Consider the following 17124-nt stretch of genomic DNA (forward strand, 5'->3'; position numbering starts at 1 on the left):
GTATGAGGCACATTAAAACAAGTGATCTTGTCAAAATAAAAATGGTTAAGTATAACTTGCAAAAGCAGGAAACAGGATTCGTGGACAGGAGAGCGCCGCCCGGTGTGGGACTGAGCCCCAGGGAGCACCGCCCGGTGTGGGACTGAACCCCGGGGAGCGGGAGAGCGTTGCCCGGTGTGGGACTGAGCCCCAGGGAGCACCGCCCGGTGTGGGACTGAGCCCCGGAGAGCGGGAGGTTCATTCCCTGGTCTGTGGTAAGTCCACTGATCCCGGCCCCTGTATAGTCAAGGTACAGTGAACCCGGACTGGCAGTGGGTCTGTAACAGGCAGCTGCCCTGTCGGCTTGGGATTGTGTTGTTGGGGATAACACATGTTCATGTGTTTCTGTTCTCTCTGTTACAGGGGAACCTGCCCCCCGATTACCACATCAGTTTGATCGACATTGGACTGGTCATCGAGTACCTGATGGGCGGAGCGTACCGCTGCACTTACACCCGGAAACCATTCCGCACGCTCTACAATAATTTCTTCGGGCCAAAGCGGGTAAACATCAGCCCGACCTTCGAGTAAAATCGATCACTAAATATAGAATTGGAATGAAAACATTTTAAACCATTTCTTGTAATCTCCTGTGCTTCACTTCAGGTCACTCTGTGGCCAAGACAGGAGCAAGTGATACAGCGGGTGTGACCCTGGTGACCTGCACAACCCCAGACCCTGAACCCGCCGTCCCCATCTCCCCCACCAAGGACCTGCTGCAGCCCGCCCTGTACCGGCAGGCCGCCCGATACCGGCAGCCCGCCCGGTACCGACAGCCTGCCATGTATAGACAGCCCGCCCTGGCTGCAGCCAATCTCTGACTATGGTGGGTAATGAGATGGTAACTGATGCCCATTCTCGGGCTGTGCTGAGTTCACGGACATCGTGGGCAAGCGGGAGGGGTTTTCTTTCATTCTTGGGATGTGGGCGTCGCTGGCAAGACCTGCATTTATTGCCCATCCCTAATTGCCCTCGAGAAGGTGTAGTGAGCCACCTTCTTGAACTGCTGCAGTCCGTGTGGCGAAGGTGCTCCCACAGTGCTGTTAGGTAGGGAGTTCCAGGATTTTGACCCAGCGATGATGAAGGACCGGCGATATACTTCTAAGCCAGGATAGTGTGTGACTTGGAGAGGAACCTGGAGGTGGTGGTGTTCCCATGTGCCTGCTGCCCTTGTCCTTCTAGGTGGCAGAGGTTGCGGGTTTGGGAGGTGCTGCTGAAGACTGGGCTGGATGTGCCATTGCCGTGTCCGTAGCCGGTGCCAGTCGATGCCGGGTGGTCCGTCTGGTTTTATTTTTATTATTGTGTTTCGTAGCAGTTTGATACAACTGAGTGTCTCGCTAGGCCATTCCAGAGGGCAGTTAAGAGTCAAGCACATTGCTGAGAATCTGGAGTCACATATACAGGCCAGACCAGGTAAGGATGGCAGGTTTCCTTCCCTAAAGGACATTAGTGAACCAGATGGGTTTTCATGACAATCCGACAGCTCCATGGTCACCATTACTGACACCAGCTTTTTATTTCCAGATTTTTAAAACTGAATTCAAATCCACGGTGGAATTTGAACTTGCGTTCTCTGGATTATTAGTCCTTAGGCCTCCGTGCCCTATTCCTGATCGTTGTCCAGTGACTACCTATCATGCCTCTACTCGAAGAGCAGGGAGTTCTCCCTGGTGTCCTGGGCCAACATTCCTCCCTCAACCAATATCATCAAAAACAGTTATTGGTGTTGATGGGATCTCGCTGAGTGTGAAGTGACTGCTGTCTTCACCCCACAGTCACTGGATGGTGTAACACTTCATTGTATGGGAAGCACTTTGGGCTGTTTCTGAGGACAGTGAAAAGGGACTGCGTGTAAATGCAAGTCGTTCCTCTCATCCATTACTGCGGGTTGCTCGAAGACTGTTAAAGGCGACTCACCTCTACTCGCCGTCTGTTAATCTGTTTCATTCTGTCTTTCCGCAGCCAAAAGCTCTTAAGCTTCTGGGAATGGAGGTGAGCAAGTATTCTTGTTGCAATATTTTTGATTCGATTTAGTTATTAATTCTTTACGATCCCTGGTGTGTTGCATTTCTCCTTCTCGTACCTTCTCTTCCCCTAGGACCGTGTCTCATTCCAGCCTATTCCACCAACCCCTGGTCCTTGTCTTCAGTGTTTGATCCTGCAGCCCTACCCCCTCACACTGCTCGAGTCTTTGTATCATCTGCCTTATCGACTCAGGACTGGCCCTTAATCAAAGGTGATATTTTCACAAGGTTTCCTGTGACTGAATGGAATCCTCTTAATTCAGGGAGTAAACAGAGAGTAAACAGTGTAACTACACGTGTGACCGGGTAACTACACGTGTGACCGGGTAACTACACGTGTGACCGGGTAACTACACGTGTGACCAGGTACCTACACGTGTAAATCTTCGCTCCAATTGATTTGTGTTTACACAGCGCCCCCGTGGGGCAGATAGAGGAACAGCAGTCAGAGCAAAATCTCCCAAAATTAAACCCTCTTGCTTTGTATTCCTGGTATTTTTCTCCATGTGGTTTGGGACCGTCTTTCATCACTTTGAAAACCAGCCCCAGCTTCCTTAACTTTTCCTCAGCATCTGTGTTGCCCCCTGACCCCTCTCAAGGGTAATAATCTCCTTCCTGTGATTGGGTGTCCAGGATTTTCCCAGTGCTCCACATGGGATCAGACCTGCACCTTATCCAACAGCACCACGCTCTCTGGTTCTATGCTGTGACCCTCGGCTAGTGGACCGCAACACCTTGCTCATCGTGTTACCACAACTAAACCCAGTGCTGGGATTTCAAGATTCACCCCCATTTAACACACTATAACCACTCGATCGTGCTCTGATTTGCACCTTTCCCCACCAGGAGCTTTATTCACTTCCAGAGCAAAGATGAAAATACTTGGTGGAAACTAATTTTTAATTAAAAGAACCTGCACAGATTCTGCGAGATGTCCTGTGTTTCTGGCATTCCTGGTGTTCGCTGCCCCCTGACCTCTACCCTGCTGCAGTCTGCTGTCATTTGAAGTTCAGGTGAATGGTAAATGTGTTAGTGTGCTGGGATATTTTGTGCGTGCTGCTCACTCTGCTCCTTGTGGCCTGTCCTAGGACGATGATCTGCCCTCGAAATCCAAGAGAAAGAAGAAGAAAAAGAAGAAGGAAGAAGAGATTGACATTGACGAGAATGACCCCAGCATTGGCCGATTCACCTTCCCGTTCCATGAGCTGCTGGTGTGGGCGGTGCTGATGAAGCGGCAGAGAATGGCGCTGTTCTTCTGGCAGCACGGCGAGGAGGCTCTGGCCAAGGCCCTGGTCGCCTGCAAGCTCTACAAGGCCATGTCAAATGAGTGCTCTGGCAGCGAGCTCGTGGATGACATCTCGCAGGACCTGGACAATAACTCCAAGTCAGTCACCTTACTGTTCATCGTCGCTTCTGCTTCTCTTCTGGTTTTTAAATCCTGGCTCCTTTTTACCCCCAACAGGAAGCTGCTGTTTGCAACACATGAACGTGGAGTTATCGCTCTCAGGCCGGTCCCATACGTGACAATATTGGGTCTCAGGCCAGTCCCACGTGTGACCATACGTGGCAATATTGGGTCTCAGGCCAGTCCCACGTGTGACCATACGTGGCAATATTGGGTCTCAGGCCAGTCCCACGTGTGACCATACGTGACCATATTGGGTCTCAGGCCAGTCCCACGTGTGACCATACGTGACCATATTGGGTCTCAGGCCAGTCCCACGTGTGACCATACGTGACAATATTGGGTCTCAGGCCAGTCCCATGTGTGACCATACGTGACCATATTGGGTCTCAGGCCAGTCCCACGTGTGACCATACGTGGCAACATTGGGTCTCAGGCCGGTCCCACGCATGACCATACATGACAATATTGGGTCTCAGGCCAGTCCCACACGTGTTCAGCTCGCATGGGATATTCTCCAACCTGTGCCACATGCTGGTTTAGGGAACCGACGGATCTAACAGAGGATCCAGACACCAAGCTCCTCTCGTCTCTCGAGATTACTGTGCAGTTCTCTTTGTATCTCCAGGATCAAATGTTCCTCGTATCGGATCCAGGAATCTTGATACAGGACCGACTGCCTGGAGTTTTCATTGAGCTGTGTTTTTAAATAGATTTTAATTAAACAGACAGCAAAATTAAAGCTAAAATTGGACGAGAACGTGTGGCCAGCTCGGTTGTGTCTCTGTGTTAGATTCTCTTCCCTTTCCATCTCTCCCAGTTGACTCTCTCTCTGTTTGAAGGGACTTTGGCCAGCTTGCTGTTGACTTGCTGGACCAGTCATACAAACACGACGAGCAGGTGGCCATGAAACTCCTGACCTACGAGCTGAAGAACTGGAGCAACTCGACCTGCCTGAAGCTGGCAGTGACCGCCAAACACCGGGACTTCATCGCGCACACCTGCAGCCAGATGCTGCTGACCGACATGTGGATGGGCCGTCTTCACATGCGCAAAAACCCCGGCCTTCAGGTGCGGCTCTCGCAGTTACTGCTTAAATCATAATCTGTCAATACAAACAATTCATCTTTTCAAAATCTAATTATGTTAGCTTGTCATTTTCCTTTTCGATAGCGCCACCATGAAACACCTTGGGACGTTTTTCTATGAAAGGCACTATGTAAATTCAAGTTGTTGTTGCTGTTTGTGGGAGCTTGCTGTGCACAAATTGCCTGGTGCGTTTCCTACATTACAACAGTGACCACACTTCAAAAAGTACTTCATTGGCTGTAAAGCGCTTTTGGACGTCCTGAAGTGGTGAAAGGCGCTGTATAGACAGAAAGAACTTTCATTTATATAGCGCCTTGCACACACACGTACTTCAGGGGATTGTTACTGTCAAAAGTGCAATTAAACTGCGAGTGTTATAAGGTCAGCTACAATTCTAATTCAGGATCTAATAACCTTTATCGGAAACATATGTGTCTATAAAATAAAGCAGATCTGTCTTGTGATTACACTTTCATTCTGAATCTAATTTACTAACACACTGTTGTGATCTCCTGTCAGATTATGTTGGGAATCATATTCCCGCCCACCATTCTCTTCCTGGAGTTTAAAGGCAGTGACGATTTGTCGTATGAAGCAACTGGGGACAATGACCAGGGAAAAGAGAAGGAGGAGGACAATGTAAGTAGGCAAAGGTCGGGTGGGGTCAGGGGAGGAGGGAGGTCAGGCGGGGATGGGAGGTTGGGGGGACAACTTACGAAATTTGATATAAAAAGCTAAAACAGGAAAAGGCAGAGTTATAGCAGGTGAATGAACTGCTAGGCATGGGACTGACTAGGAGTGCACTGTCCGATGTGGGGTAGTGGAGTGCCAACTAGGCGGGAGCTGTACCGGCCCGGCGGGAGCTATACTGGCCAGGTGCGCAGTACTACATAGAAACATAGAAGATAGGAGCAGGAGTAGGCCATTCGGCCCCTCGAGCCTGCTCCGCCATTCAATGCGATCATGGCTGATCATTCAAATTCAGTACCCTGCCCCTGCCTTCTCCCCATATCCCTTGATCCCCTTAGCCTTAAGAAATATATCTAACTCCTTCGTGAATATATTTAATGAATTGGCCTCAACTGTCTTCTGTGGTAGAGAATTCCACAGGTTCACCACTCTCTGGGTGAAGAAATTCCCCCTCATCTCAGTCCTAAATGGCTTACCCCTTATCCTTAGACTGTGACCCCTGGTTCTGGACTCCCCCGCCATCGGGAACAGCCTTCCTCCATCTAGTTTGTCTAGTCCTGTTAGAATTTTAGAAGTTTCAATGTGATCCCCTCTCATTCTTCTAAACTCCAGCGAATATAAGCCTAATTGACCCAATCTCTCTTCATATGTCATTCCTGCCATCCCAGGTATCAGTCTGGTGAATCTTCGCTGCACTCCCTCTATGGCAAGAACATCCTTCCTCCGATAAGGTGCCCAAAACTGCACACAATACTCAAGGTGTGGTCTCACCAAGGCCCTGTACAACTGCAGCAAGACATCCTTGCTCCTGTACTTGAATCCTCTCGCTATGAAGGCCAACATACCATTTGCCTTCTTAACCGCCTGCTGCACCTGCATGCTTACCTTCAGCGACTGGTGCACAAGGACACCCAGGTCTCATTGCACTTCCCCTTTTCCCAATCTATTGCCGTTCAGATAATCTGCCTTCCTGTTTTTGCCACCAAAGTGGATAACCTCGCATTTATCCACATTATACTGCATCTGCCATATCGCCCAACCTGTCCAAAACGTACAGGAGTTTCTCTGCATCCTCCTCACAGCACACACGCCCACCCAGCTTTGTGTCATCTGCAAACTTGGAGATATTACATCGAGTTCCCTCGTCTAGATCATCAATATATATTGTGAATAACTGGGGTCCTAGCACCGATCCCTGCGGTACCCCACTAGTCACTGCCTTCCACTCGGAAAATTTTATTCCAACTCTTTGCTTCCTGTCTGCCAACCAGTTTTCTATCCAAGTCAGTACCTTACCCCCAATTCCATGTGCTTTAACTTTGCACGCTTGTCTCTTATGCGGGACCTTATCGAACCTTCTGAAAATCCAAATACACCACATCCACTGGTTCTCCCTTATCTATTCTACCAGTTACATCCTCAAAAAATTCCAGTAGATTAGTCAAGCACGATTTACCTTTTGTAAATCCATGTTGACTTTACTCTCCGTGTAAGATGCTGTTCCCTTATTTCAGGATGCAAACGCTGAGGCTGTTTCCAGAAAAGGGGATGAGGAAGACGGGATGGAAAATCACAGGAGTATCCCGATTGGAAAGAAGATATACGAGTTCTATAACGCACCCATTGTTAAATTCTGGTTCCACACGGTAAGTTCCATCGTATTGCCCGTCCTGTGACAGTATTAAGGCAGTGATTACACCCGGCCCAAGGCAGATAAAATGCTCATTATCACTGAGAGACGGAATTGAGGGATATGGGGATATATTGCAAAAGGGAATTGGATAAATACTTGAAGGGGAAAAATTTGCAGAGCTTATGGGGAAAGAGCAGGGGAGTGGGACTAGTTGGATGGCTCTTTCAAAGAGCCGGCACAGGCGCAGTGGGCCGAATGGCCTCCTGTGCTGTAAGATGTTATGATATTGAGGATATGGGAAGTGGGATTGAGGCTATGGGGAAGGTCAGTGCATGTGGATTCAGGGGACAAGTAGCAGAATGGATAGCTAGCTAGCTGACTTCAAGACAGAAAGCAGAGAGGAGGGGTAAAGGGTAGCTATTCACAGTGGCAGAAGGTGGGTAGTGGTGTTCCACAAGGATCAGTGCTGGGACCACTGCTGTTCACAATTTATATTAAAGATCTAGATGTCGGAATTAAAAAACACAATTTCTAAATTTGCAGATGACATCAAATTGCGGGGGGATAATCAATACTGAGGAGGACTGCAACAAATTACAGGGAGACATAAATAAACTTGCAGAACGGGCAAATAATTGGCAAGTGAAATTCAACACAGATAAATGTGAGGTATTACATTATGGTAGGAAAATAAGGAGGTCACTTATTACTTGGAAAATACAAATCTGGGTGGGGTAGAAGAGCAAAGGGATCTCGGAGTACAAATACACAAATCACTGAATGTGTCGACACAGGTTAACAAGGCCATAAAAAAAGCAAACCAGGCACTAGGGTTTATTTCTAGAGGAATAGAATTGAAAAGTGGGGAAGTTATGCTAAACCTGTATCGAACCTTGGTTAGACCACACTTGGAGTACTGTGTACAATTCTGGTCACCAGATTATAAAAAGGATATAGAGGCACTGGAGAGGGTGCAGAGAAGATTTACAAGGATGACACCAGAAATGCGAGGGTATACATATCAGGAAAGGATGAACAGGCTGGGTCTCTTTTCTCTTGAAAAAAGGCTGAGGGGTGACCTAATAGAGGTCTTTAAAATTATGAAAGGTTTTGATAGAGTGGATAGAGAGAGAATGTTTCCACCTGTGGGGAAGAGCATAACTAGAGGCCATCAATATAAGATAGTCACCAAGAAATCAAATGGGGAGTTCAGAAGGAACTTCTTTACCCAGAGAGTAGTGAGAATGTGGAACTCGCTACCACAGGGAGTGGTTGAAGTGAATATTATAGATGCTAGATAAGGGAAGTCTGGATAAGCATATGAGGAAGAAGGGAGTAGAGGGTTACGCTGGCAGAGTTAGATGAGGAAAGACAGGAGGAGGCTCGAGTGGAGCATAAACGCCGGCATGGACTGGTTGGGCCGAATGGCCTGTTTCTGTGCCGTATATCCGATGAAATCCAATGTAATGTTAATCTATCAGAAAGGGATGGGCTTGTTTGACCCGAATGACCCCTTCTTCTGCTAATCATTTTATATCCTAAACTTTGAACTGTGATCTTTTGAAATTCTGCCTTACACACTCTGTACAAATACAGATCCTACATAGAATCATTGAATCGTACAACACAGAAAGGAGGTAATTTGGCCCATTGTGCCTCTGCTGGCTCTTTGAAAGAGCTATCCAATTATCCCCACTCCCCCGCTCTTTCCCCATAGCCCTGCAAATACACTCTGTACGATTACTGGCCCTTACACACTCTGTGAAATTACAGATCCATTTTGTGTGTTAATAAATATTAGAGACTATGTGATAATCCTTCAGATGGCTCGATTCCATTCTTTGACAGATGGCCTATCTCGCGTACTTGCTGCTTTACAACTATGTAATTCTGGTGAAGATGGATGGCTTGCCCTCGATTGCGGAGTGGATTCTCATCTCGTACATCTTAATGCTGGCCATTGAGAAAATCAGGGAGGTAAGGGAGCCAAAGACTTCAATAACTTTCAAATCTGACCCCTGACCTTTAACCAAGGGTGTCCCCAAAATGGAGACCGCTGTTCCTCTCCATCAAATCTTAACATGAGTGTGTGCAAAACGAGGAAGGTCGCGGACCATGGGGAAGGTCGGGGATCATGGGGAAGGTCAGTGACTGTCGATTGACTAAGGGCTTCATTCACTCTCCTCTCTGCCAAGCCTTCATTCTGGACTTCAATATTCCACTAATTTGCTGTATGTCCGAGGCCATTGATTAAAATGGCTGAGGACACGCCTGTCCCACCCATGCTCACGGTGATCACATTTGCAGTAAGTGTTGGCTGCTCGAGGAATTCCGGCTCCGTGTTGAAGAGCTGAATCCGAGCTTCAAACACTGAGACGCATCAGGGAGGGGGAGAGTTACCTGGACTCTGTGTATCACGAGGGATCCACACCAATTAGATTAATTAATTCAGATGTAGTCCGTGGCCAGGGTCAGGATGGTGTGACTAGAAGTGAGGCAGGTACGGGGATCCAGGAAGTAGTGTTGGAGGAGCCGCAGCCCTTGCACTTGTCCAACAGGTTCGAGGCTCTTACTCCCTGTGAGGATGGGAACAGGGACTGCGGGGAGGATGAGCAACCTGGCCACAGCACCGTGGAGCGGGGGGGCCATTCAAGTGGGGGGAGTTAAAAGAAATGTTGTAGTGGTAGGGGATAGTATCGTTAGGGGGATAGATAGAGTTCTTTGCAGCCGAGAGCGAGAGTCCCGAAGGCTGTGTTGCCTGCCCGGTGCCAGGGTTAAGGACATCTCCTCTGGACTGGAGAGAAACTTGGAGTGGGAGGGGGAGGACCCAGTTGTCGTGGTCCATGTTGGTACCAATGACATAGATAGGACAAGGAAGGAGGTTCTGCTGAGGGAGTTTGAGCAGCTAGGGGCCAAATTAAAAAGCAGAACCACAAGGGTAATAATCTCTGGATTATTACCTGAGCCACGAGCAAATTTGGCTAGGACAAATAAAATTAGAGAGTTAAATGCGTGGCTCAAAGACTGGTGTGGGAGAAATGGGTTTTGCTTTCTGGGACACTGGCACCAGTACTGGGGCAGGAGGGAGCTGTTCCGTTGGGACGGGCTTCACTTGGCCAGTGCTGGGACTAGAGTCCTGGCGGATCATATAACTAGGGCTGTAGAGAGGGCTTTAAACTAACTAGTGGGCGGGAGGTTCCTAGAGAGCAAATAATAAAAATGACAACAGAGAAGGTCATAGACTTAGGTAGCAGTGGGGAAATTGAAAACCAGAGCGTGTCAGGAAGGGGCAGAAGGTATGGAGTAAAAGGTAAAGTAATAAAAAGGGCAAAAGCAGGAACTAAGTGTCACAAAACATATTTGAAAGTTCTCTATCTGAATGCACGTAGCATTCGTAACAAAATAGACGAGTTAATGGCACAAATAACTACATATGGGTATGATCTTGTGGCCATTACAGAAACATGGCTGCAGGGTGACAATGCCTGGGAATTAAACATACCAGGTTATTTAACGATCAGGAAGGACAGGCAGGAAGGAAGGGGAGGTGGGGTGGCTATGTTAATAAAGGAAGGAATCACTGTAATACAGAGAAATGATATTGGGTCAAAAGATCAGGATGATGAAACAGTTTGGGTGGAGGTAAGGAATAATAAGGGGAAAAAAACACTAGTGGGCATAGTCTATGGGCCTCCGAACAGTGGCAACCCTGTTGGACGGAGTATCAATCAGGAAATAATTGAGGCTTGTAATAAGGGAACATCTATAATTATGGGGGATTTTAACTATCATATTAAGTGGACAAATCAAATTGGGCAGGGCTGCCTTGAGGATGAGTTCATTGAGTGTATTAGGGATGGGTTTCTTGAGCAATATGTAACTGAACCGACCAGGGGGCAAGCAACCTTAGATCTGGTCCTGTGTAACGAGACAGGATTAATTAAAAATGTCCTGGTAAAGGATCCCCTTGGAATGAGTGACCATAACATGGTTGAATTCCATATTCAATTAGAGGGTGAAAAGGTTGGATCTCAAACAAGCGTGCTAAGCTTGAATAAAGGAGACTATGAAGGTATGAGAGCGGAATTGAGTAGAGTGGATTGGGAAAATAGATTAAAGGGTAAGACGATACATGATCAGTGGTGTACATTTAAGGAGTTATTTTACAACTTCCAAAAAATATATATTCCACTGAGAAGAAAAGGGTGTAAAAGAAAAGACAGCCATCTGTGGCGAAGTAAAGAAATTAAGGATAGTATTCGACTAAAAACAAGGGCATATAAGGTAGCCAAATCTAGTGGGAGGATAGAGGATTGGGAAAACTTTAAAAGACAGCAAAAAATAACAAAAAGATTGATTAAGAAAGGGAAGATAGATTATGAAAGTAAATTAGCAAAAAATATAAAAACAGATAGTAAGAATTTTTATAGTTATATAAAAAGAAAAAGGGCGGCTAAAGTAAATGTTGGTCCCTTAGAGGATGAGACCGGGAAATTAATGGTGGGAAATATGGAGATGGCAAAAACACTGAATGAATATTTTGTATCAGTCTTTACAGTAGAAGACACTAAGAATATCCCAACACTGGACAAACAGGGGGCTATGGGGGGGAGGAGCTAAACACGATCAAAATCACTAAGGAAGTGGTACTCGGTAAAATAATGGGACTCAAGGCGGATAAATCACCTGGACCTGATGGCTTACATCCTAGGGTCTTGAGGGAAGTGGCGGTAGGGATTGTGGATGCATTGGTAATAATTTTCCAAAACTCCCTGGACTCGGCAAAGGTCCCGGCAGACTGGAAAACTGCTAATGTAACGCCCTTATTTAAAAAGGGCAGTAGACAGAAGGCTGGAAACTATAGACCGGTTAGCCTAACATCTGTGGTAGGTAAAATTTTGGAGTCCATTATTAAGGAGACAGTAACAGGACATTTGGATAATCATAATTTAATAGGACAAAGTCAGCATGGTTTTATGAAGGGGAAGTCATGTTTGACAAATTTGCTGGAGTTCTTTGAGGAAGTAACATATAGGGTGGATAAAGGGGAACCAGTGGATGTAGTGTATTTCGACTTCCAAAAAGCATTTGACAAGGTGCCACACAAAAGATTATTGCTTAAGATAAAAAATCACAGGATTGGGGGTAATATTCTGGCATGGATAGAGGATTGGCTATCTAACAGAAGGCAGAGAGTTGGGATAAATGGTTCATTCTCGGACTGGCAATCAGTAACTAGTGGTGTTCCACAGGGGTCAGTGCTGGGTCCCCAACTCTTTACAATCTATATTAACGATTTGGAGGAGGGGACCGAGTGTAACATATCAAAGTTTGCAGCTGATACTAAGATGGGAGGGAAAGTAGTGAGTGAGGAGGACATAAAAAACCTGCAAGGGGACATAGACAGGCTAAGTAAGTGGGCAGAGATTTGGCAGATGGAATACAATACTGGAAAGTGTGAGGTTATGCACTTTGGCAGGAAAAATCGTAGAGCAAGTTATTATCTTAATGGCAAGAAACTGGAAAGTACTGAAGTACAAAGGGATCTGGGGGTCCTGGTGCACGAAACTCAAAAGGTTAGTATGCAGGTGCAGCAAGTGATTAAGAAGGCCAATGGAATGTTGGCTTTCATTGCTAGGGGGATAGAATATAAAAATAGGGAGGTATTGCTTCAGTTGTACAAGGTATTGGGGAGACCACATCTGGAATACTGCGTACAGTTTTGGTGTCCATACTTAAGAAAGGACATACTTGCTCTCGAGTCAGTACAAAGAAGGTTCACTCGGTTAATCCCGGGGATGAGGGGATGGACATATGAGGAGAGGTTGAGTAGATTGGGACTCTACTCATTGGAGTTCAGAAGAATGAGAGGCGATCTTATTGAAACATATAAGATTGTGAAGGGGTTGGATCGGGTGGATGCGGGGAGGATGTTCCCGATGATGGGTGAAACTAGAACTAGGGGGCATAGTCTTAGAATAAGGGGCTGCTCTTTCAAAACTGAGATGAGGAGGAACTACTTCACTCAGAGGGTGGTAGGTCCATGGAATATGCTGCCCCAAAAAGCTGTAGAAGCTACATCATTACATAAATTTAAAACAGAAATAAACAGTTTCCTAGAAGTAAAGGGAATTAAGGGTTACGGGGAGCGGGCAGGAATTTGGACATGAGTCTAGGTTCGGATCGGTCATGGCCCTGTGGGTAGCGGAGCGGGCCCAGGGGCCGTGTAGCCTGATCCTGCTCCTATTTCGTGTGTCTAATTCTGTTCAATTCAGGAGATGGTTCTGTGAAAGTGGATTGGCGGTTAGGATCAGATCAGCCATGATCTTATTGAATGGCGGAGCAGGCTCGAGGGGCCGATTGGCCTACTCCTGCTCCTATTTCTTATGTTCTTATGTGTGTACTCTGGGATACACACGCTCCTTCTCTACCTGGACCTATCGCATCAAAGACCGCACCAGTGTACAGGAAGTCCAATTCAGAAGACATATTTGTGACTATTGAGTTGTGACAAAGTCCATCCTTATTAATTTAATAATTTTTTATTTAGATCCTAATGTCGGAGCCGAGTAAACTGAAGCAGAAGGTGACGGTGTGGATGCAGGAGTACTGGAACATCACTGACATGGTGGCGATCGCCATCTTCAGCTGTGGCGTGTTGCTGCGGCTGCAGAGACAGCCCTACATGAGCTATGGTCGGGTAATCTACTGTGTGGACATTATCATCTGGTACATCCGTGTCCTCGACATCTTCGGCGTCAACAAGTACCTGGGACCCTATGTGATGATGATTGGGAAGATGGTAAGTGAGGCCGCACACCTGTGACACAGGCCCCAGGGATTTGGAACTGGCTGCCGCTTCTCACCTACTCTACATTCCAGTGAAAGTTCAGGCAGAATCAGAATGAAGGGGATTGAGTTTTAATGTGTGGCGGAGAGGGTAGGAGGGGCCGCGTATTCCCACCTCTATCTGGAACTGACCCTTTCAGGAGCATCCTCATTTCCTCAAGGAATGACACCTTGGACACTCTCCTCACCTGCACCCTGACAGAACTCTGTGCCCGGGCTTCCTCTCCCACAGAGTCCAGCACAGCCACCTGCCAAATGCCACGGGCTCCCAGTTCCTCAAATCAAGCTCCACATCCTAATTTTCAATTCCTTTTGAGGTCTCGCTCTGCTAAACTTTTGTGACCTTCTGCAGCCATGTCACAACCCCTGTCCTACACTCCCGAATACTTCTAGTTCCCTGTGTCCTCCGTTCCACCATTAGCTGCTGGTCTCTCTGCCTGTTGTTGGACTCTCCATAGATCACACAGTCTCCTCCTTTCAAAAGACCTTAAATCTCTGGGCTGTATCTTGGTTCCCGCCCCTTACTTCCTTCCTGTCTCCTGCTCACCGTCTTCCTCTCCCCTTGTCAAACATTCTGAGGTGTTTTTCTGTGGGAGTATCACTGTATAAAAGCAGGTTGTGCAGGGGGTTTAAATCTCTATTGCAGGATTTGTAGATCCTAGTTTCCAAGGGTCTGAATTCCTGTGCCTGGGAGAATATGAGCAGAAGCCACTAATCACCACCAACTGGTTACAGACGTTGATCAGCAGAGGGGTGGGACTGGCTCGGTATCTTTCCCGGGGTTATGGTGTTGGGGGTGGTGGGTGTGGGGTGGGGGGGAAAGATGACAGTATCGGAAATGGAAAGTACTGAAATAAACTCTGGAAGATCGAGTGACCAAACAATGAGTGCAATGAAATATAAACAGAAAATGCTGGGAATACAGCAGGTCAGGCAGCATACATTTTGCCATTTGTAAGGAGAGTAATGATGTCGGCTCCCATTGACTGACTCTGTTCCTGTTCCCTCTGCGGGCCCGCCTCTAACAGTACGGTATTCTTTGGGTGTAATATACAATAAATACATTAAGTATAAATAAAATGCACAAGAGATGCAGCAAGTGCCTCTGAAATTAAATGACCATCTACGGAATCTTTTAAAACAGGTCAGGCAAGGAAGTTCTCTGCTTAATATTCAAACATTGCACAATAGTTTCCTGAAGGAATTTTATGGATATGATTTTAATTCCATGAATTTGAAAGGAATTGCTGCTCCATCTGGTCCTACTTAAAGGGAACCTGCTTTGCGTTCCATATAAAAAGGTTCTTTGAAGGATTCTTGAGTTGTTTTTCTTGGCTCTCTGTGTATAGCAATGAGTTCAGATAAAAGCCTCAATTGTATGTTACACACAGAACTCTCTGCTACGCCTCAGGCTATCAACAAACTTCAATTCATGGCAATGTTTCTAGAAACAGGCCAAGGCTCCTATGGGAAAAAGCCTATGTGACATGAGTGGGATAGCATGTCACAGAACTAACAATTACCCCTTAATTGCATATAACACACGAGAGATTGTGTTGGAAGTCCATCACATTCCCCTGTCTACTCTAACATGGTAAATATCGCACTATCAAACCATTACGTCCAGGCTAAAACCAGTGTGTCATTTATTTGCAATGAAGGTAATTATACAGAAACAGTAAGCCAGTAAGAAATTGTTAGTGCAATACTTAATACAGATAAAATGGATCCATAAGGGGTTAAAATGTTCTATTTAGAACATATTTCTTCTGCAATCTGATAACCTGCAAGGCTTTGGGATGAAACAATCTTTTGCAGACTTCCCAATGCAACGTCATTGGTGAGTAACACGGTTTCTATGTTAGCCGAACAGTGTTCATCATCATAAATTAATTGTACTGAACTGAAGTTATTAAAGAATTGAAGTCTGCAATATATATTCTAGACTAAAGACCTTTGAATAATGACCTGTCTCTCTGCCAAGCTCAGACACCATGGTCTTTAAAAAAAAAAATTGTCATCCATGCAAAGGCCACGTATTAACAGTTTGCATGTTTACTGCCTTCATTTCATTCATCGACTTTGATAGTTTGGCAATCAGAGATGAAGAATTAATCAGTTTACATTATCTGCATTTTTATATACATGAACGTTTCAAAGACCGACTGCTCAGCAGTGAAGCATCTTCCACCCAACTAGTTTCTGACACCAGGCAGTGGCACCAATAACGAAAGCTAGTGACCCTCATTGAATCTGCAGATGCATCTGGTCAGTTTTATGTCGTGGCTACTGCTCTGCACTCCTGCAGCCCCGTCCTAGAGAGATAGGGGGCCCTTTAAATGTAACGCTAACTGAAGTCAATGCTGTATTATATTTACCCTGTCTATGTCAAATCATATAAAATGCAATACAGAAATAGTCCAAATCAACACTCGCATTTTGTCAAAATGCAGGGTCAGAGTTTAGTTCTGAGGTCAGATGAGTATCGGAAAAAGAGATGAAGAAATTGATTAAAAGTTGTGCGCTGACCCCGGGCTGTGTGCTGTGGTCTGTAATATGATCTTTGTCGTTGACGGACTGGGTTTTAACCGCTCTGTTACAGATGGTCGACATGCTGTACTTTGTTGTCATTATGCTGGTGATCCTGATGAGTTTCGGAGTGTCGAGACAGGCGATTCTACACCCGGATGAGGAGCCCTCCTGGAGATTAGTCCGGAACATTTTCTACATGCCGTACTGGATGATCTATGGAGAGGTGTTTGCGGATCAGATAGACCGTAAGGCTAGAATTTATAGTAAGACTCTGCTTCCTGTTTCTTGGGCAGATGATCGGTTCTAAAGCAGCCAGGCTGATGCCAAGCGGTTACTGCCACCATTCGTACCTGAACCAGTAACATCCCGACATGCAGCAGGCAGCCCCATTAATCCAGCCCATTCCCTCCCACCCTTTCCTGAAGGTGCTGACCCCAGTTGGGGTACAGTTCCACGGGCGCCAATTGCGCTCTAGTAACTGACCCAGGATATGGGGGGCATCACCCCCAAACCTGATCCTATCCTCCTCCGACATTCGCATATGCGCACTGACTGCGGGGGTGACTGGACGGAGATCAGGAGCAGGAACCCACCTGAGCCTTGAGACCAAAGCTGAAGCCAATTGTACTGTACATGAGCCAGCCTGGCTGGGGGTGGCTAACTCAGCACAGCACAGTTCTCAAACTGGCCCTCTCCTGGTCTGTGCTGAGCCGTGATATCTGATCAGTCAAGCATCAGGGAGTTAGAGCTTCATTAAATAAATCAAGTTATTGACAGACTGTTCAAATCTAACTGGTTACCAGCTCCAGGAGACTAGCCTGTTGAAGGACAAGGAATGAATTTTCCATAAACAAGAATAAGGG

The 17124-nt window shown here is 46.4% G+C and overlaps 1 protein-coding gene across 3 annotated transcripts in view; it reads left to right on the top strand.

Annotated features, from left to right (window-relative positions):
• The window catches only part of trpm1a (transient receptor potential cation channel, subfamily M, member 1a), a 71192-nt gene that overhangs the window by 45761 nt on the left and 8307 nt on the right, over positions 1-17124 (top strand). For all 3 annotated transcript variants that reach the window (XM_085972478.1, XM_085972477.1, XM_085972479.1), the window contains 9 exons: positions 403-543; positions 2002-2031; positions 3152-3447; positions 4311-4539; positions 5077-5196; positions 6762-6893; positions 8729-8857; positions 13431-13682; positions 16332-16506. In XM_085972478.1, the coding sequence (XP_085828604.1) occupies positions 403-543; positions 2002-2031; positions 3152-3447; positions 4311-4539; positions 5077-5196; positions 6762-6893; positions 8729-8857; positions 13431-13682; positions 16332-16506 (1504 nt within the window). The remainder of the gene's footprint in view (positions 1-402; positions 544-2001; positions 2032-3151; positions 3448-4310; positions 4540-5076; positions 5197-6761; positions 6894-8728; positions 8858-13430; positions 13683-16331; positions 16507-17124) is intronic.

Source organism: Somniosus microcephalus, chromosome 32 (assembly GCF_052327205.1).
Source record: "Somniosus microcephalus isolate GS21.2 chromosome 32, FLI_Smic_1.0, whole genome shotgun sequence".
NCBI classification, from domain to species: Eukaryota; Metazoa; Chordata; class Chondrichthyes; order Squaliformes; family Somniosidae; genus Somniosus; species Somniosus microcephalus.